Source organism: Festucalex cinctus, chromosome 3, assembly GCF_051991245.1.
Source record: "Festucalex cinctus isolate MCC-2025b chromosome 3, RoL_Fcin_1.0, whole genome shotgun sequence".
NCBI classification, from domain to species: domain Eukaryota; kingdom Metazoa; phylum Chordata; class Actinopteri; order Syngnathiformes; family Syngnathidae; genus Festucalex; species Festucalex cinctus.
Window position 1 is genome coordinate 16479349 of NC_135413.1, and position 17517 is coordinate 16496865.

Consider the following 17517-nt stretch of genomic DNA (forward strand, 5'->3'; position numbering starts at 1 on the left):
GGCACTGGATATTTACCTACTCCTAAAAGAAGTAAACATGGTGGCCACAAGTCAGTACTGTAGATTTTTAGAATGAATATTTCGTAGATTTATGCAAATGGTAAGATAAAGAAGATATACACATTTAAAATATAACAGAGTTTTGACATTGTTGGCCTATAATGTGAAATTACAGACCGGCTAAATTGTTATGATCATTATAAACAAACAACTGCTACTTTAACACAGACAGAACAGCAACACAAGCAAACAGAACACTCGATTCTCTCGTGTGTCGGATGAACAAATATTAAAACGGCAAAATGTGGTACTTCTCTTCTTCTTGCATTTTTACAGGCACATCTATTCCAGTTGAGCCGAGCTACCCTGCATGTTGTGTCTTTTTAAATAATAAACATGGACACATTATTATGCTTCATCTAATAATGTCTAATGCATCAGCGCCACCAAAAATCTTCCCCCAAAACTTGCAATGCTTAGTTTTGATCGATACTGTCAGTGAGGCAATGATTTAATGTGTTTATTATTGTGGTGGTTTGCCGTGGTGTAGAACCGCTCGACATCAAATTGTGGTGGCTGTGATATACTCGCTACTATCATCCAAATATCAGATACACCACTCAATATGATGCAGTGCAATTCCACGTCAAGCTTCAACCACAATAATAAACATACGCTTCAATTATTGTTTTCAATTCGTGCATGCAGGCGTACTTGCAAAATTAGCCTGTAAGTGTGTACGCATGTGCAAAAATCTCTCCAGTGGTTCTCAGATCTTTACCCCTGTCCATTTGTGACATTTTGCTTATTTTTACAAGGTATTGTGGAGACAAGGTTATGTAAACCAGTCCCACTTTGTCATTGCGGGGAATCTCGGTTGCTTTGGAGATCTGATGTTTGGCGAGTATGAATAATAACCATATAGCAGCCAGTGATGCACATCTGCCTCCGATTAATGCAGACCCCTTCTGCGGTGCTGACTTGCATTCCTCTGCACTCCATCGGCTCCATGGGGTTTGAGTTCATTCACAGTGGTGTGAGCAGGTAGATGCTCTGCCCCTGTGGGACGCTCAGTGGTTCACATGCACACTCCTGAGTCACAGCAATATGTGGCGCCAACCATGATGTTACTGAATGTACACTGCTCCAAAAAATGGAGGGAACAAAGTGTTCTTTTAATTTAAAAAAAAAACAAAAAAAACTGAGCGCTATACAAACAAAAGCTTATTTACTTACTGAAAGCAGTTTTTGTCATTTTTGTTTCATGTCTATCACACACTGAAGTAGCCATTCTTAATTTTTCAAAAGGTTATTGATGATTCAAATTTGTGGCCATTCATAATAAAAAATATCCTTATTGACAGAGCAGATGATGGTGGCCACTGAAACACGCTTCTTGTATAATGGTAAAGAAATAAGCAGCTTCATGAAACTCGTGTAAGTTGCACAGCTTACATATGTAGAGCCCTTCAGGTTCTGCAGAGTCAAGTGAATAAACGATCCAAACTACTGGTAATCATTATTTTATTATTATTATATATATATATATATATATATATATATATATATATATATTTTTTTTTCTTTTTTTTTTTTTTTTCTTGACCGCTCATTCCTCACAAGGGTCGTGGGGGGGTGAAACGAAAATGAAACACTTAAACTAAAACTAAGCATTTTTTAAATAAGTAAAACTAATAAAAACTAACACAACCACCATGAAAACGAATTAAAACTAACTAAATGTAAAAAACTAAACTCAAAAACAAAATAAAAACTAACTAAAAATCCAAAACTATAATAACCCTCCATCCATCCATCCATTTTCTTGACCGCTTATTCCTCACAAGGGTCGCGGGGGGTGCTGGCGCCTATCTCAGCTGGCTCTGGGCAGTAGGTGGGGGACACCCTGAACTGGTTGCCAACCAATCACAGGGCACACAGAGACGAACAACCATCCACACTCACAAGCACACCTAGGGACAATTCGGAGCGCCCAATTAACCTGCCATGCATGTCTTTGGAATGTGGGAGGAGACCGGAGTACCCGGAGAAGACCTATATATATATATATATATATATATATATATATATATATATATATATATATAAACTAAAGACAATAAAGAGATATTTACTATATGCCATTGCTTGGATGCAAAAAATATTGTTTAAAATTAGGGATGCACGATAATGTCGGTGGCTGATAATTATCGGCAATTATCGACCAATTTGACGTCAAACAGATAAAACAGATAATAGCGAAATCTGCCGATAATTATCGTCAATTTGATTTCATACAGATAAAACCAGATAATAAAGAAATCCAGCATTAATTATAGACATGCCACGTTGGTCCATCTGTTGTGGTTGTGGCTCATATCAATAAAATTCAGCTTCATGGTGCTTTACATACATTGAAACATTGTACAAAGTTTATACAATGTTTCACGGCATTTGTTAGACTTATAGTAGGACTCAAAAGCATATTTGTGTTCAAGTTAATTTCGCAAACAATTATCGGCTTACTTATCAGTTAGGTTTATCGGTGTCAGTTGAAAATAGCATTATCGTGCATCCCTATTTAAAATATTTTGTGTTTGTTTTTAGACACATTTATGACCACTTACTGATAACTGTCAAAATTCAAATGCTCGTCAGTTAGTGAAATGAATTCATTTTGAAAAGGAAATTCAGTGGTGTATGTTTTCACCGTTTTTGATCAAATTATATGAAAATGACCAGTATTATTATTATTATTGTTAGAATTTGTTTTATTTTGAAAGGTAGTACCTGCACCAGTGGCGTCACACTCCAGTTTGTTGTGGACACTTTGTAGTATTTGTAGTTATTGTTTTGTGACTGATGTGAAAAAAATCACATATAATATTCACAACAAACCGAAAGCCTAAGTGAAAAGTGTGATGTTAGATTGAGATCATACTTCTGACTTGACTTGAAAGATTTATAATTTATTTCAGTGAATATCTCGACACTACATCTTGATTATTTTATTTTCCAAACAAGTACTTCTGGATCTACTAATACGATATGGCAAGCAGGCATGTGCCAGACATTTTTCTGGGCAGGTGCTCAAGCCAAAAAAATAAATACAAAATCACCCATCACCCAAAATTATTCTTATAATGAAGAAAAACCAATAATATATATACATCAAAACAGTCAATTATTGAGAAAAGAGAAGGGCAGCACACAAGGCCTGAAATAAAATAATTATTCACAATCCCAAATTTCAGTCTCGACAGTAATAGTTCCAGAATGGCCGTAAAACTGAACAGCGCACAACAGCCTGGTTGCCATGTAGACAACTTTGGAGTCACTCGATGTTGGCACACAAAACTCCGTCTGTATATCAGAAGTTTTTTTGTCATGGTGAAAGAGATAAAATATCAACATTGAGCAATATATCTCTTGTGTTGGACCACACATAAGAGCACAAGCCTGTTGACGCCTGAGGCTTTGACTAGACCCCAAAAGTGTCCTCCCCCGAGCCGCAGTGCCTTCATCTGGCTGCAACATTTTCAGTAATAACACTGCAGAGCCTCTTCTCTTTGGATGCATGCTGCATTTAATGATTGCGTTCAAACGGTTCTGTCTATGCACTTGCCAATTCAGCTCACTAAAGTACAGCACTGCTCCAAACAAGCTTGGAGACACGCTCGCCACGAAAAACTAGATGACTTTGCACTTTACTATTTTGCGAAGTGTGGCATTGGCAGACTTCACTTTGATTTATATAGACACTAAATACTGTATACACTGTATACCCTAGCTGTATACGCACATGTGCACCAAGACCATGTAATATATATATGTATATATATATATATATATATATATATATATATATATATATATATATATATATATATGAAGAAGAAGAAATATGCTAATTCTGAAGAGGTCACATAACTAAAGATGTCCCGATCACATTTGTTTGCACCCATGTCTGAGTCAGTTATTTGTTTTTAAGAATTTTCCAAACAAGAGTTGATAATTGGCAATGCATTAAAAGAGCACATCTTAATTGACTTAATTAGCTTTTATTAAATTAAAATGATAACAATTAGAATAATAATAATAAGAAGAAGAAGAAGAAGAAGAATGAAGGCATCCATTCCGACATGACAGTTTTTTATAAATTAGTTTATTCTCGACTTTACAAATTAAGAAAATTTAAAAAATCCGATTTTTTTTATTTTATTTATTTTTTGTCGATACCGATCAGCTAAAAATCAAGTGATGCCCCGATGTCCGATCACATGATATGATCGGTAAAACACGGTGCAACTAGTGTAAATAAACACCCTGACTGGTAATTCACACTGATGTTTTTTCTCGTTTCATTACTTATTTATTTATTTATTTGTTTATTTCTTTATTTACTTAATTCATTCATTTACTTATAGTAGTTTGTCATCATGTGTTTCTACTGCATATTTGGCACTGCTACAAACTAGTCGTCCTTATAATGTCTGTCAGTGTGTTCAATATAGGCTATACTAGACTTTTTTTTTTTTTTTAATCTATAAATGTTGATATATTGTTCTGTGATGGCTAATTACTTTTTTTTTTTTTTTGCATTCTTGTAGATGCTGCCAATGTATTAAATGACACCTTTTGTGGCCAGAGCAACCAGTGTGACTTTGGTGTGGTCTTTAAACGTCAAGGTGAATGATAACAATAATCAGATTCCAATATCAGATTGTCTTTGGTAACTCTTATTAAATATTTTCCTCTGTGTGTGTGTGTGTTTTTTTTAAGTTTCATGCACAGCACAATTGTGCATAATGCCCACGAATGCCCACTGCGGTTTTTGCGCATCTGCCCCACTCACCGTAGCAGGGTAGGATGCCGTTGTGGCCGCCGTCCGTGTGCAGTTTGCCACCCTCGGGAGGAGTCTTGCAGGTGGGTCTGTGCATGAAGAGCTGGTACTTATGGAAGGGGCCCTCTCCCTCCGCGCCGTCCAGCGACTGGCATTCGCTCTGGAAAGGACTCCGGGATTTCTCCCCGTATGCCTGCCCTTTACTCGCCGCGAATGTGGGGCTGTATTTGGCTTCGCTGCTGCCGAAAGTCCTGAACGGGTTCGCCTGGTGCTCCCTACCTTGGGAGGCAGCCGGACTGTAATACGCATCCATCGCGGTCATGTCGCAGTATGAAACGCACGTATCTGCGTTCATACCTAAAAAAAAAAAAAAAAAAGTTATTAAAAAAAATCCAAACAGCTCTTCTCGCCCTGCCCCTTCTAAACGGCACTCCTCGAACTTCCACGCAATGCACACTGACGCGCCCTTGCTCGCACACGCTCAAAGTGGCGCATCTGGGACTGCTTTAGTGGAGGAGGGAAAAAAAAAAGAACAAATGCTAAAAACCCTTCTCTGGTGAAAGAAAGCGAGATGCCTCAGCCCACAGTGAGAAAGTGTCACGCAGAACTTCGCTGACCTTCAAGTTGCACGCATGCACTCCGAGTACAGGCCCACTCTGCTCTGACCGCGCTATTATGCACGGGCCGATGGGAGGTCAAAAACAAGGAAAGGGGTGGAGGGTGGCTGCGGGGGCTGCATTTTCTTCGTCTCCTTCTCCTTTATTTTTGTCGGTAAACACGTGCTTGGGAAACGCAGCACATGACATTGATGCGATCAGGAGATGAATGGGTGAATTTATTTAGTGCGTGTCTTTTTGCGCTGTTTATTCTTTTTTCGGGGATTTACATCGTGTTCGTTTGAAGGCAGAGTAATTAGCAAGACATCAGGATCAAGTCTTAACGCGGCCTGATGTTTTTCGCTCTAATGTCAATAATGTCTGAGGCCTATTTGTTTTAAAAAGTCTTTATTAAGCCAAACACGAGGAGGCCCTGGCCTGGTCCCACTTTGCAGGACGCACAATGCACAATAGTCACCGCGCTAAACGGCTGCAATCAGTTTATTTGGAAACCAGCTGCAGTTTAAATATTAAATTACTGATGAAGCATCACACCAATATTGCTCGTTGAAATGTTTGGCTTGGTTAAACGACGCAAGCTATAAAAACCGGAATTAAATCGCGGTTACAGGAGACAAGTTGGGTCTGTGGCCAAATTGAATAAGTCTTTTCCAATCGCGTCCTTAATTTATTCGAAAGCCAACGAAGGTAATGACTTAATATCTGTCAACAACAATTAAAATAAATGGGAAAATATACCCTGTTTATCTGTCCAGTTAGTTTAGTTGTAACGTGATTTATTTTCGTTCGTAACATATATAGTCTCCATTTAACATGTTGTTCTTACAACAGTTTATATAATTCGACTATAAGAACCGAATTATTTGTATAAAAAGATGGCCATTAATAATCAGCAACGAGATGCTGTGTTGCAGATAATATATCCTAACAGCATTCAATTTACCATTATGAATTGCGTTTTTGTGCAGATCGTTTTCCTATACTGTGGGATCATATTCTTATTCTTTATTTTATTTTTAATTTTACTCCCTGTTAATTGCATACTTTCTTCTTGTTCGACATATTTTAATTACAGTATGTTTTATACTTCAATTTAGTGCTCATTTCACTGTCAGTAAAATTCCGTTCATTTAGCCTAATTGAAAAATTTAACTGGGTTCAACGATCACATCAACAAGCCACATGTGTGCGTCAAGTTGACACGCGGAAAACTGGACAAACGAAAATGTGAAAAGTTTTCAAATTTCTACCAAAATCTTAGTTGATTAAAAAAAACAGTTTTGTCAATTTATTTAATTAAATCCAAATTCAGTTGCTGTTGTTAGTTGCTTCGAGAGAACACTGTATAGTCTAGTTTTTCACGAAGTAACCTCAAGCTTGTGTGCGCATGTGTGCGCGTGCGCGTGTGTGACAGAGAGAGAGAGGGAGAGAGAGAGAGAGAGAGAGAGAGAGAGAGAGAGAGAGGAAAATAAAAATAAAGTGCTGGGACGTCATGTTTTCGAAGCAGGTTGAGGTAAACAAATGCGTGTGAATGACAGGTCACCGTTGGAGTCCAGTCGCATGTGCTCGCTTAACACAAACCACTCGTGTGCTTCAGGCGGCAAGCTCATCTGTCACAGATATAAATCGTCCCTACTTGGCATCCTCTCTAAAAGCTTTAGAAGCTTAACATCACTTAGTATCCAAAAACGTAGGTTCAATTGTTACCAAAATGTATGTGGAGATCTCTACTTATACCCACTTCAACCTTGGAAAATATCAGACAGACCATCACCCCAATATTTTGGATTTAATGGACATTAAAGCATTTTTCCTCTCCATTAAGAAAAGGCATAACATTGCTTAAAGTCAGAAAAGTGATCAGTTGTCACCCAAATTTATGTGGATGTCTACTTGTTAACCACTTCAATATTAGAATGATCGCCCCAATATTTTATATTTTGGATTTTATGGATGTTAAGCGTGACAGTGAGTGAATTTTTCAGACGTTAAGCTTGTTCTCTATAGCGAGCGTTGATGGAGAAGAAAATGCTCAAAGGGGAAGTCGACCCCAAAAACTTTCATTATGGGTCCTCGCTAGTATAAACATCGAATATTGCATTTGTGGAATATGAGTTAAGTAGCAAAACCAACCTGTTTTTAACCATCTCAGGGGGCAGCCATTTTGTCACTGGCTGTCGACTGAAAATGACATCACGTGTGCTCACGGTTCAGCTTCAGAAAACAGTTGAGCCGTGATTTGTTGCTATACCTGAGTAACTGTGATGTCATTTTCAGTCGACAGCAAGTAGAAGAATGTATTTTTAAAGTTTTGTTTTGTTTTTGTTTTTTTTAGGATCATTGATTAGACTTTGACAAAAGACAGAAAGTGGTGGAAAGAAACCATTTTGCTGATTAGCTTTATTCACCTCGATGAAGGGAATTGTTGCTATTTTAGTTGTCAACAGTTTCTTTGTCTTTGCATATCGTTGTAGTAGGATAACTGCTCAAGTTCATTTTTAATTTATTGTCTCAGTGTCAGTAAAATATCCCAATGTGATTGCTAAATATTTTTGTTTATGTAATTTCTGTAAAGTTGAATCGTGGCAAATGGAGTTTTGTTGAAATTTTAAAAATTGTTTCTTTATCCAAAAATGTTGATGACATTTTAGAACATCTTTACCTGAACCAAGTTTTTAATAGTACTGTAATTATAGTTATAGGCTTGTAGTATTTTTGAATTGGGGATTTGGGTGTTGCAAACCACTAATTATTTTGACACACTTTTCATGAAGAAAAAATGAAATCAAATAAAAAAGAGATACGGGTCAGCATGCCTAACGTTATTATAAGTACATTTGAAAAAATAGGATGTGGACCGCAAATGTTTGTACACCCCTGCTTTAAACGCGATCCTCGCAACACTCTCGGTTTGGCACAGGCCTCTCAGAATAGCAACAGGCTCCCTGGCTACTCATTTCATGTTTGACATGATGAGGAAGATTGTTGTGTCAATTTTTTTTGGAGATGCCCTATTCAGTTGGACATGCTTATAAAGAAGAAGAAGAAAAAAAAAAAGCAAAACAGGCCTTAAGAGACATTTTAGAGCATGTTACATGAAACTAGAGCTGCACAATCTGCTCTGGTGCTGAACAGATGCAACTCATAGTTGAATTTTAAGTAATAACAGGAATGATGGGAATTCAGATACCAGTTGGTGTGACTTGTGGAATTTTCACTAGATAGATAGATAGATAGATAGATAGATTTTTTTTTTTTTTTTTTTAATAGACTATACCAGGTGCGTATTTAGCCCATTTTTGGGGGTGCTTCAGCACCCCCAAAATTAAACCATAGCACTCCCAAAATTTTAAAGTATATATGTAGATATATTTTACTGTGTACTTTTTAAGAAGCTAGAAACCTATAGCTATAATGTACATAAAGCATAGAGTTTAAAAGTAATACTTAAACAACAAAAATACCGATTGAAAATGGTTTGATCCACCTCGACCCCTCCCAACTGTGCTTTTGCTTCCAAGTGCAGATGAGCGGATAGTAGTTGAGTGAAAGTTCCTTACTTTTACCAGTATATGTGACAAGTTTCTTACCTTCTACCACTTAACAGCAACACATTATTTTCATTACTAGTCTGCTTTTTTGCTCCTCAAGCATGTTGCTACTTGGTAATGAGGAAAACAAGTGTTAATGTCTCTCTTGTGCTGCTATTGGCTAGCTTACTAACGTGTGTGCGCTTGCGTGCGTGTGTACAGACAAAAGTAGTCGATGGAGTAAGCCATGGACATAAGATTGCTTTTCAGCAAACAAAAGCTCCATTTTGAAGTACTTGTATTAGAGACACAATGTAAAAAAGGCAGACACAAACAGTGCTTAGGTCAATTTGTTTTGTTAATGTTTTATATGATGTGTTTATATGATACACTTCACCCATACACAGACATGTACATGCATTATTATTAGGGGTGTGAATTGCCGAGTACCTGACGATTCGATTCGTATCACGATTCATAGGTCACGATTCGATTCGATACCCATTAATCCCAATACGAATTTATAAGTCGATTGTTGTGATTTTTTGGCCATTGATTTCTTGCAATTTTCAAGAAAAATGCTATCCAATGTTCCCTCGCTCTACCACGGTTCACTTTTTGCGGCCTCGCTGTATCGCAGATTTTTTTTAGTGCAATTTTTCATGCATTTTTTTTTAACAATAATGTACCTATTTTATAAAATGTATGTAGATTTGAACATTGAGAATGTTTAAACAAGAGAGAAATGTGAAAAAAAATGTAAATGTCTCGATTAGTGACGCACAATATGAAAAATTTCAACGATACAGATAACCAATAATTTGCTGCTTTGTATGGTCGATACTGATACCGATAACTGATAAATTTATGTTTTTATATTTTATAGTCTTCATATAATTTGCGATTTGTGATGTTTTAGTAGCTCTAATTATAACAGTAAAAAAAATGTCTCTTTCAAATGTTTATTTTCTCTATTAAATGTAACAAATAATTACACAAAATAAAAAGTTAATTTGAAAATGAATATAGAACTACAACTGGTTTATCTGGAAAAACAAAACATTCCTGTTTGTATGCATTATGCAATAGGAATGCATTTATTCAACCCTAAGTGCAATAGTGCATGAGGATGAGGTAGGTGAACGGTAAGTAAAATTATATACATTGATATTTGTCAACCTTAATTAAAAAAAAATTAAAAATTAAAATCAAATAAATAGACAAAGGTGCATACAGGTTTGTAGAATTACTGGTATTGCAGCAAGCCAGCAACCCTTGTGGGTGCGTGGTTGGTTATGTAGTTTCACGTGGTCTGGACGGGCCCCGAAGGCAACACACTTAAAAAATAAATAAATAAAAAACATAAATAAATACATAATTAAATAAGCTACGCACATTTGCGTGCTGTGTTGTGGATTGGTTATGGCCGACAGTAACCCCGGGTTTTCACCGGTTGCGGTGCGGTTGCGGTGCGGTTGCGGTGCGGTCCGGCGACGCAAGCAATTAGATTCCATTCATTCGAATGGTGCAGTTTACACCGCTTGCGGGTGCGTTGCGTGTCGACTGCGGAAGGCCTGCGGCGTGCCGCAAGCCTTCCGCAAGGATAGACCTATTTTCTATTTTTGCCGGACGCCGCAGCGGTAGGCCTCCGGCAAATGGCAAGCTAGCACAAAACACATCGAGCGGGACAGGAAGACCGAGGCAGTTTCAAAATAAATTTCCGGTTACCTTTCAGAATAAAACACTCGCCAGCTCCTATTTCGCAAGTTTTTCAGCAAAACGTGACGTGGGCGTCGCCGGGCCATGTGCTCATTCACGGTTTAGACACCAGCGAACATGGACGAGGAGAGGTTTATATTGGAGGTGGAAAACCACAAAATAATATATGACACGGCACATCCTTTTTATAAGGACTGTAATGTATTGTGAGTTTGATGTTCGCGATTGCTTGTTGTGCCCGACTCGCTTGCCGTACTGAGCGGCAGCCGGACGGGGAAGACAGAAATAAAGAGTGGACCCGCACTGACCCGACTCTCGTTATTAATATACTTTACAAGGACAACCAAAAAAAGGATGCTGCATGGAATCTCATAGCAGAAGAAGAAGAAAAGGTTAAATCAAAAGAAGTCCACCTCTCGTTGTGAAATGCCACATGATCGCGCGCGCGCGGTCCCGCGAGACACGTTGGGAAGTGGGCGGCGACGGAGCTGCCGGACCGCAGCTGTGCGGAGCCGGTGTGGATTGACAAAAAAATTGACCCGTCCGGAGCACGCAGTCAAGACGCACCGCACCGCAACCGCACCGCAACCGCATCCAGTGAAAACCCGGGGTAACTGGCGTTAGTTATTTCACTGCTGGGGCTTGATCATTTTACAAACACTACAGTATTAATGTTTTGACGGCACTGGGCATAGTAGAGATTTCTTTGAAAACGTACAAGTTAAAAATAAAATAACTTATGACACGCATACTCGAAATCCCCCACGCCCCTACTGCGGTGAAACCTACGTTTAGTGAAGTCCGTTCTTGTCAATCAAGCTGTGGTCGAATATCAGTGACATCATTATACAGGCGGGGAGGGACGCTTACGAAAAGAAGCGACAGCTTGGGAGGATGTAACGTGGCTCACCTCCAAATGTGCTATTAACTTGCAAAATCCCGGATCGGCTCCAGAAAAAGGCTGGTTGTCTAGCGCTATGAATGACATAACTTTGACGTTAATGGCGTTAGCCTTGTTGTTGTTTCTGCCTTGCTGGGTTGTTAGCTTAGCGCCGTTAGCTTAGTCCCATTAGCTGCTGCTTAACGTTAGTTCAAAATGGCTTCGCCGCAATGACGGATGTTCAGGTGAGCAAAAGCCTTCTTTCCCAATCTTAGAATCCTTGCTGAAAATGTTTCGATCTTCTTCCATGGAAAAAAACGACCAGACTGGTGAAGAGGACATATGATTGCTACATGCTAGTTTGTTACTACAGTAGGGTGGGCCGGTCTACGAGAGCGGGAGGCGCGATAGATGATGTAATCAACGCGACGTGGTCTATACATGATGTAAGCAGCGTGACTTGGTCTATTGTGGGCTGATCGTGTGGCAAACAGTATACAGACTTTAAATCTATCGGACCTTTTTATCGGCTAAAACGTACCTATCGGGCCGACTAAAAAAAATTATGTCATATTTTCCCAAATCGGTTGATAATTTATCGGTTCGATAAATATCGTGCATCCCTAGTCTCGATGAGAAAGTGTATATAAACTGTGTGGTGAAGGGTTTTAGAGGCTTAAAACATTTATAATAAATGTAAAACATAAAGCTAACTACTTTGTGGATTTCATTTATTGCGAGTATTTTTTGGAACCTAACCCCAGTGGAAAACAAGGGAACGCTATTGGGATATTAAGTCTTCCTGTAAAATTATCTTATTGGAAATATTATGAATCAAAATTTTCAGTGGTATCGGTAACAATGACTGCGCAAGAGTTGAGTAGTCGTACTGGTATTAGTCGGAAAAAAAGTGGTATCGACATCCCTAAAAAACAAAAAAAAACAATTATATAATCTGAAGACAAATGACAAAGGTGTTATGCTTGGCCAATTGTGTCATATCCACAACATTGATTTTTAACTTTGGTGCAGATGGGTTCTTTTACTGCCACACGATTTCGAGCATTTTAACTTATCTTTCAAGGCAAACAAAATATATTGTGTTCTTTTACGACATGGGTACCACGTGGGTACCACATGAAAGATGGCATTCCATTCTTTCATTAGAAAAAGAAGTATTTTTCTACCTTATTCCGTTCTTTAGTAATCACCATTTGAAAATAGCTAATTTGAGTGACATTGAGTGAAAATTGAAGATCAGAAGACAAACTTTTTGTGAAATGATGCATTTTCTCCACAACAGTGACTTTGACACTAATATTTTTTGTTTAGTGACGCTCTGTGAATTAGGTTTAATGTGACAAAGGCTTTGATCATTCACGTCATCCTTGAAAACGATCTATTTTATCAGATTCCGTCATGTTTCATTGTAATTTCATACATCGGCAGCCCATTGAAAAGAGATACAATGCTGCCATCTGCTGGCCATAATTAGTGGGTGTTTTTGATTCCACAACCCATTGACCAGGTAGCACTGCACTTAGACGTTGCACTGTCCATTGATTAAAAAAAATAAATAAATGTAGTTGACGTCATTTAGCGTTTATGGCGGCATACATTGTGATTTTACTAATCGTTATTAAACGTCAATGGGCGGTCAATGAGTTAAAGGAATAATTGTTTAATTTTACAACCAGAGTTCAACGAGAAGTTCCACTCTAAAGTCAGACATGAAAGTCTTGATCCACTATGATGATTTGAAGTCCTTCCACACTCTCACCTGTGAGCACGCCACAAACGCATGTTCCTGGCTGGGATTTGAGCGTTAATTAACAGCCAGAGGTCTCGGCGTCACCACACCCTGAATGTGTGTGCCGGCGACAGATGCACTCGAGTTATATGCATATAGCTTCAAATTGGTTTCACATGAGTCGGAGGCATCAGCAGATTCTCTGATCAAATTAAACAGAGATGAGAGGAAGTTTAAAAAAAAAAAAAAAGAGCCAGCGGTTGTACTGATGTATAATTCAATAAACCGGACCAAACAGACAGACAGAGGAGATGCTGTGCCGCCTTCATCTCACGGCTCTACGCTTTGTTAGCTCACCATCAATCCATCATCGCAATGTAAAACAGTGATACTTATTTGTATCCTGTATGGGGCTAAAACAATTACTGTAGTTCATTCAAGGTTCCTACTGGGGTCCCCCATGCTAGGAAATGATCACTAAGCAACACAATGCCAAGATTTAGAAATATTTACGATTTTCAACCAACCAGAACCAAAAAATAATGCTTTAAATGTGGCTTTGTTAAAATGTATATTTGCTTATTTTCTGTGTGTTTTGACATAAGCAGAAGTTGTGTTCATACTTGTGAATAAATATTTTATTAAGCCGATAGGAAATTCCATTATAGTAAACATATATTATATATTATATATATTAGCGCTGTCGAACGATTAAAAAATTTTAATCAGATTAATCACATCTTAGAATTTTGATTCATCACAATTAAAACATCAACATAATTAAAACATCTTTTTATCAACATTTTTTGCCTGCCAAATTTAAAGAGTACCTGTTATGTTAATTCTTTTGATATTTAATGTTATGAGGACGTCTTCAACATGTTTTAATCCACTGCACATGCTCATCCTCCTCTTTTTCTAATCAGTTAATGACTTGCCTAATTTAAAATGACCCCAATATTTTGACATTACCGAATATTTTAAATCTCATACAAAAACATTTATTAAATGCTTTACTTTAATGCATGTAGTTATGTTTATTGTTCAAACACAACTTGTGCTACCTTTCACATAACCATCTGCTATCAAGATAAATGATAATCTGTGGCCAAAATGAATAGTGCGATTAATCTGCATTAATACATGATTAATGTGATTTTATTTTTTTTTGTGATTAATGAATTAACTTGACTTTTTCTTTGACAGCACTAATGTGTATATATATATATATATATATATATATATATATATATCTTATAGATAACATGATTAAAACTTGAATCTGATTACATTTTTTTCCATTTACTGTTATTGCTGTAAATGATGTAGTTGTATAAAAAGGCTTGTACACTCTAGTTAGTGTATTGGGATAAATTCTAAATTATTGCAGCATTCAGCAATAACACGATTCGGAGGGACATTTGAAGCCAAAGAAATCATAAGAAACTAATATTTTCCCGCAGAGACCCATTTTATTAAACGGGCCGCTAACAATGGATCAAACGTTTGACATTCGGTGGCTGAAATGTGGAATATATTTTATCACTCTGCTGTGTTAACATATTCATGGAGGCGTCCCGCACTAATAATGTCAAAACTGAAACAGCACTCTTGATTGTTTTAACGCGGGACATATGGAAGATTTCAGAGGACGAGCAATTTGCGGACACATGCTACAAATATACCGACATGCACATGCACACGCACACACAAGCACGTACACACCAGAAATGCAACCCACAAGTAAAAACATCTCGGATGGCGTTAAATGTTGCGATATTGAGCACTAGCTGATCACAGCACAGTCCCTGCAAAATGAACACAGGATAATTACAATAATAATCTTTTTTTTTTCAATGCCATGCAAAGTAATTGCAGGCAAAAATGACGCCTTGTGCCAAACATTCTTCAAAGATCACGCTGATGTCCTGCAATTTTGACATTAGCTTTACTATGATGGGCCTGAAAGCCAGATGTGCTTGTTTCCAGATCCTCATGAAAAGCAGCTACGAGGGTGCAATTGTAAAACTCGTTTTGCTTCCATTTTTATTCTCCAATTTTCCACATTTTTGAACGTGAACTTCAATTGTGGTTTTCGGCACAAAGACTTGTGCATGTGCCGCCGCAACAACTTTGTACGAAGATTCACATTCAATGGCAAGCTAATGCAAGTGGTCTTAGTATGAAAATATCACGTGTTCTTATGGTCATTGTTTTATGTGGGACTGGGTGATGTCAATGCTCAGATTATCCTTTTTTTCTCTCCCAAACAGTTGGTTACACATACTTTCACTGCTGACTGGCTTGTGTGCATCCATTGCTTTGCTTCGCAGCAGTCCGACAATATTAAACAATCTAATGACACCATACTCAACTCAACTTTATTTATAAAGCGCTTTAAAAACAGGCATTGCTATATACAAAGTGCTGTACATGAAACAGGAGTCTTTTTTTTTTTTTTACAAGTAAATAAATTTTACATCAGTAAATTAATAAGAAGTAGGCGAGTGAATAAATAAATAAATAAATACATAGATAAATAAATAGAATAAATATCAAATCCATACACACCACAAAACACCAAAAACAATGTTAAGTCTCATGGTGCACCAAAAGCCAAAGAATACAGATGGGTTTTAAAACGTGTTTTAAAAGAGGATAAAGAGGCGGATTGCCTAATATTTTGTGGAAGGTCGTTCCAAAGGGAGGGACCAGCAACTGCAAAGGCTCGATCTCCTCTAAGCCTCCGCTTTGCCCTCGGTATCGGTGCAGGTGCGTAGGGGTGCAAGAGCTCAGCAAAATCAGGTGGGGCATTTAGAGATTTGAAGACAAATAAAAGAATTTTAAAGTGGACTCTAAATTTTACGGGCAGCCAGTGAAGAGAGGCCAGGATAGGGGTTATGTGTTCCCTCTTACGGGCACCAGTAAGGAGACGAGCAGCAGCATTTTGGACAAGCTGGAGACGCTGCAGGGAGGACTGGCTGATTCCAAAATAAAGTGCATTACAGTAATCCAGCCGAGATGTAACAAAGGCATGGATTACTGTTTCTAAGTGCTGCTGAGATAGGAGATTTTTGACCTTAGCCAGCTGCCTAAGATGAAAAAAGCTGGATTTGACAACAGCGGCAATTTGCCGTTCCAGTTTAAAGTCACAGTCCATCTTGACACGCAGGTTTGAGGCTGTTGGCTTTAGATAGTGTGCCAGAGGTCAGAAGTCAGCAGATGCATGTTCGGGTCATAAGCATAGCTAGCTCGGTGTAATGGTAGAAATAAGGCTTTGTAATAATGACTAGAATACTTTTCAATTGCACTGGATAATCACTGGTGCAAACAAAGGGCAGTTTAGAGATGGGGACCGCGGAGACTCATGCCAAGTTCGTGACTTGGCGTGTTCAAAAATATGGGAAACCAATATGGTTTAACAAAAAAATACAAATAAAAATAATGCTATGGCTGCTATGTCTATAATTGTTGGCCTTTCTTGCAATAAACGAAAGGGACTTTTCTAACGTGGACCGTAGCCGCTTTTCACGCCTTCTTGGCTTAGGCGAACTAGTTTAGCATTAGAACAGAATATTAAAGTAATCTCCCAAATGTATTGTTTTTCTCAGTGAATTCAATTTATACCTGAAATCTCTGAAATTAGACTCGGGTTTGAGTGCGGGCTCCGGCCTTCCTGGGTGGAGTTTGCATGTTCTCCCCGTGCCTGCGTGGGCCTTCTCCGGGTACTCCGGTCTCCTCCCACATTCCAAAGACATGCATGGCAGGTTAACTGGGTGCACTAAATTGTCCCTAGTTGTGCTTGTGCGCGTGGATGGTTGTTCATCTCTGTGTGCCCTGCGACTGGCTGGCAACCAGTTCAGGGTGTACCCCGCCTACTGCCCAAAGCCAGCTGAGATAGGCTCCAGCACCCCCCTTGTGAGGAATAAGCAGTCAAGGAAATGGATGGATGCATCTCTGAAATTAGTAAAAGGTACAAAAGCACAAGAAAAAATGATTATTTAAAAGAATTCTCTACTGACCATGATTTAATTGTTTTCCTCCTTTGCATAATATTAAATTTACTTTTTTTCTTACTTTTTGTTATTCTTTATCAATACTTTATGCTATTGCCTATTATTAATCTTTACATTTCTGTGATCAATCATCTATATTTGTTGTATATATCGTGTTCCTTC

The 17517-nt window shown here is 38.1% G+C and overlaps 1 protein-coding gene across 1 annotated transcript in view; it reads right to left on the reverse strand.

Annotated features, from left to right (window-relative positions):
• LOC144015795 (homeobox protein aristaless-like 4) overlaps positions 1–5465 on the reverse strand; it is a 31631-nt gene extending 26166 nt beyond the window's left edge. Inside the window, exon 1 of the mRNA XM_077516133.1 lies at positions 4856–5465. Coding sequence (XP_077372259.1) covers positions 4856–5198 — 343 coding nt within the window. The 5' untranslated portion in view covers positions 5199–5465. The remainder of the gene's footprint in view (positions 1–4855) is intronic.
• Between the last annotated feature and the right edge of the window lie 12052 nt (positions 5466–17517).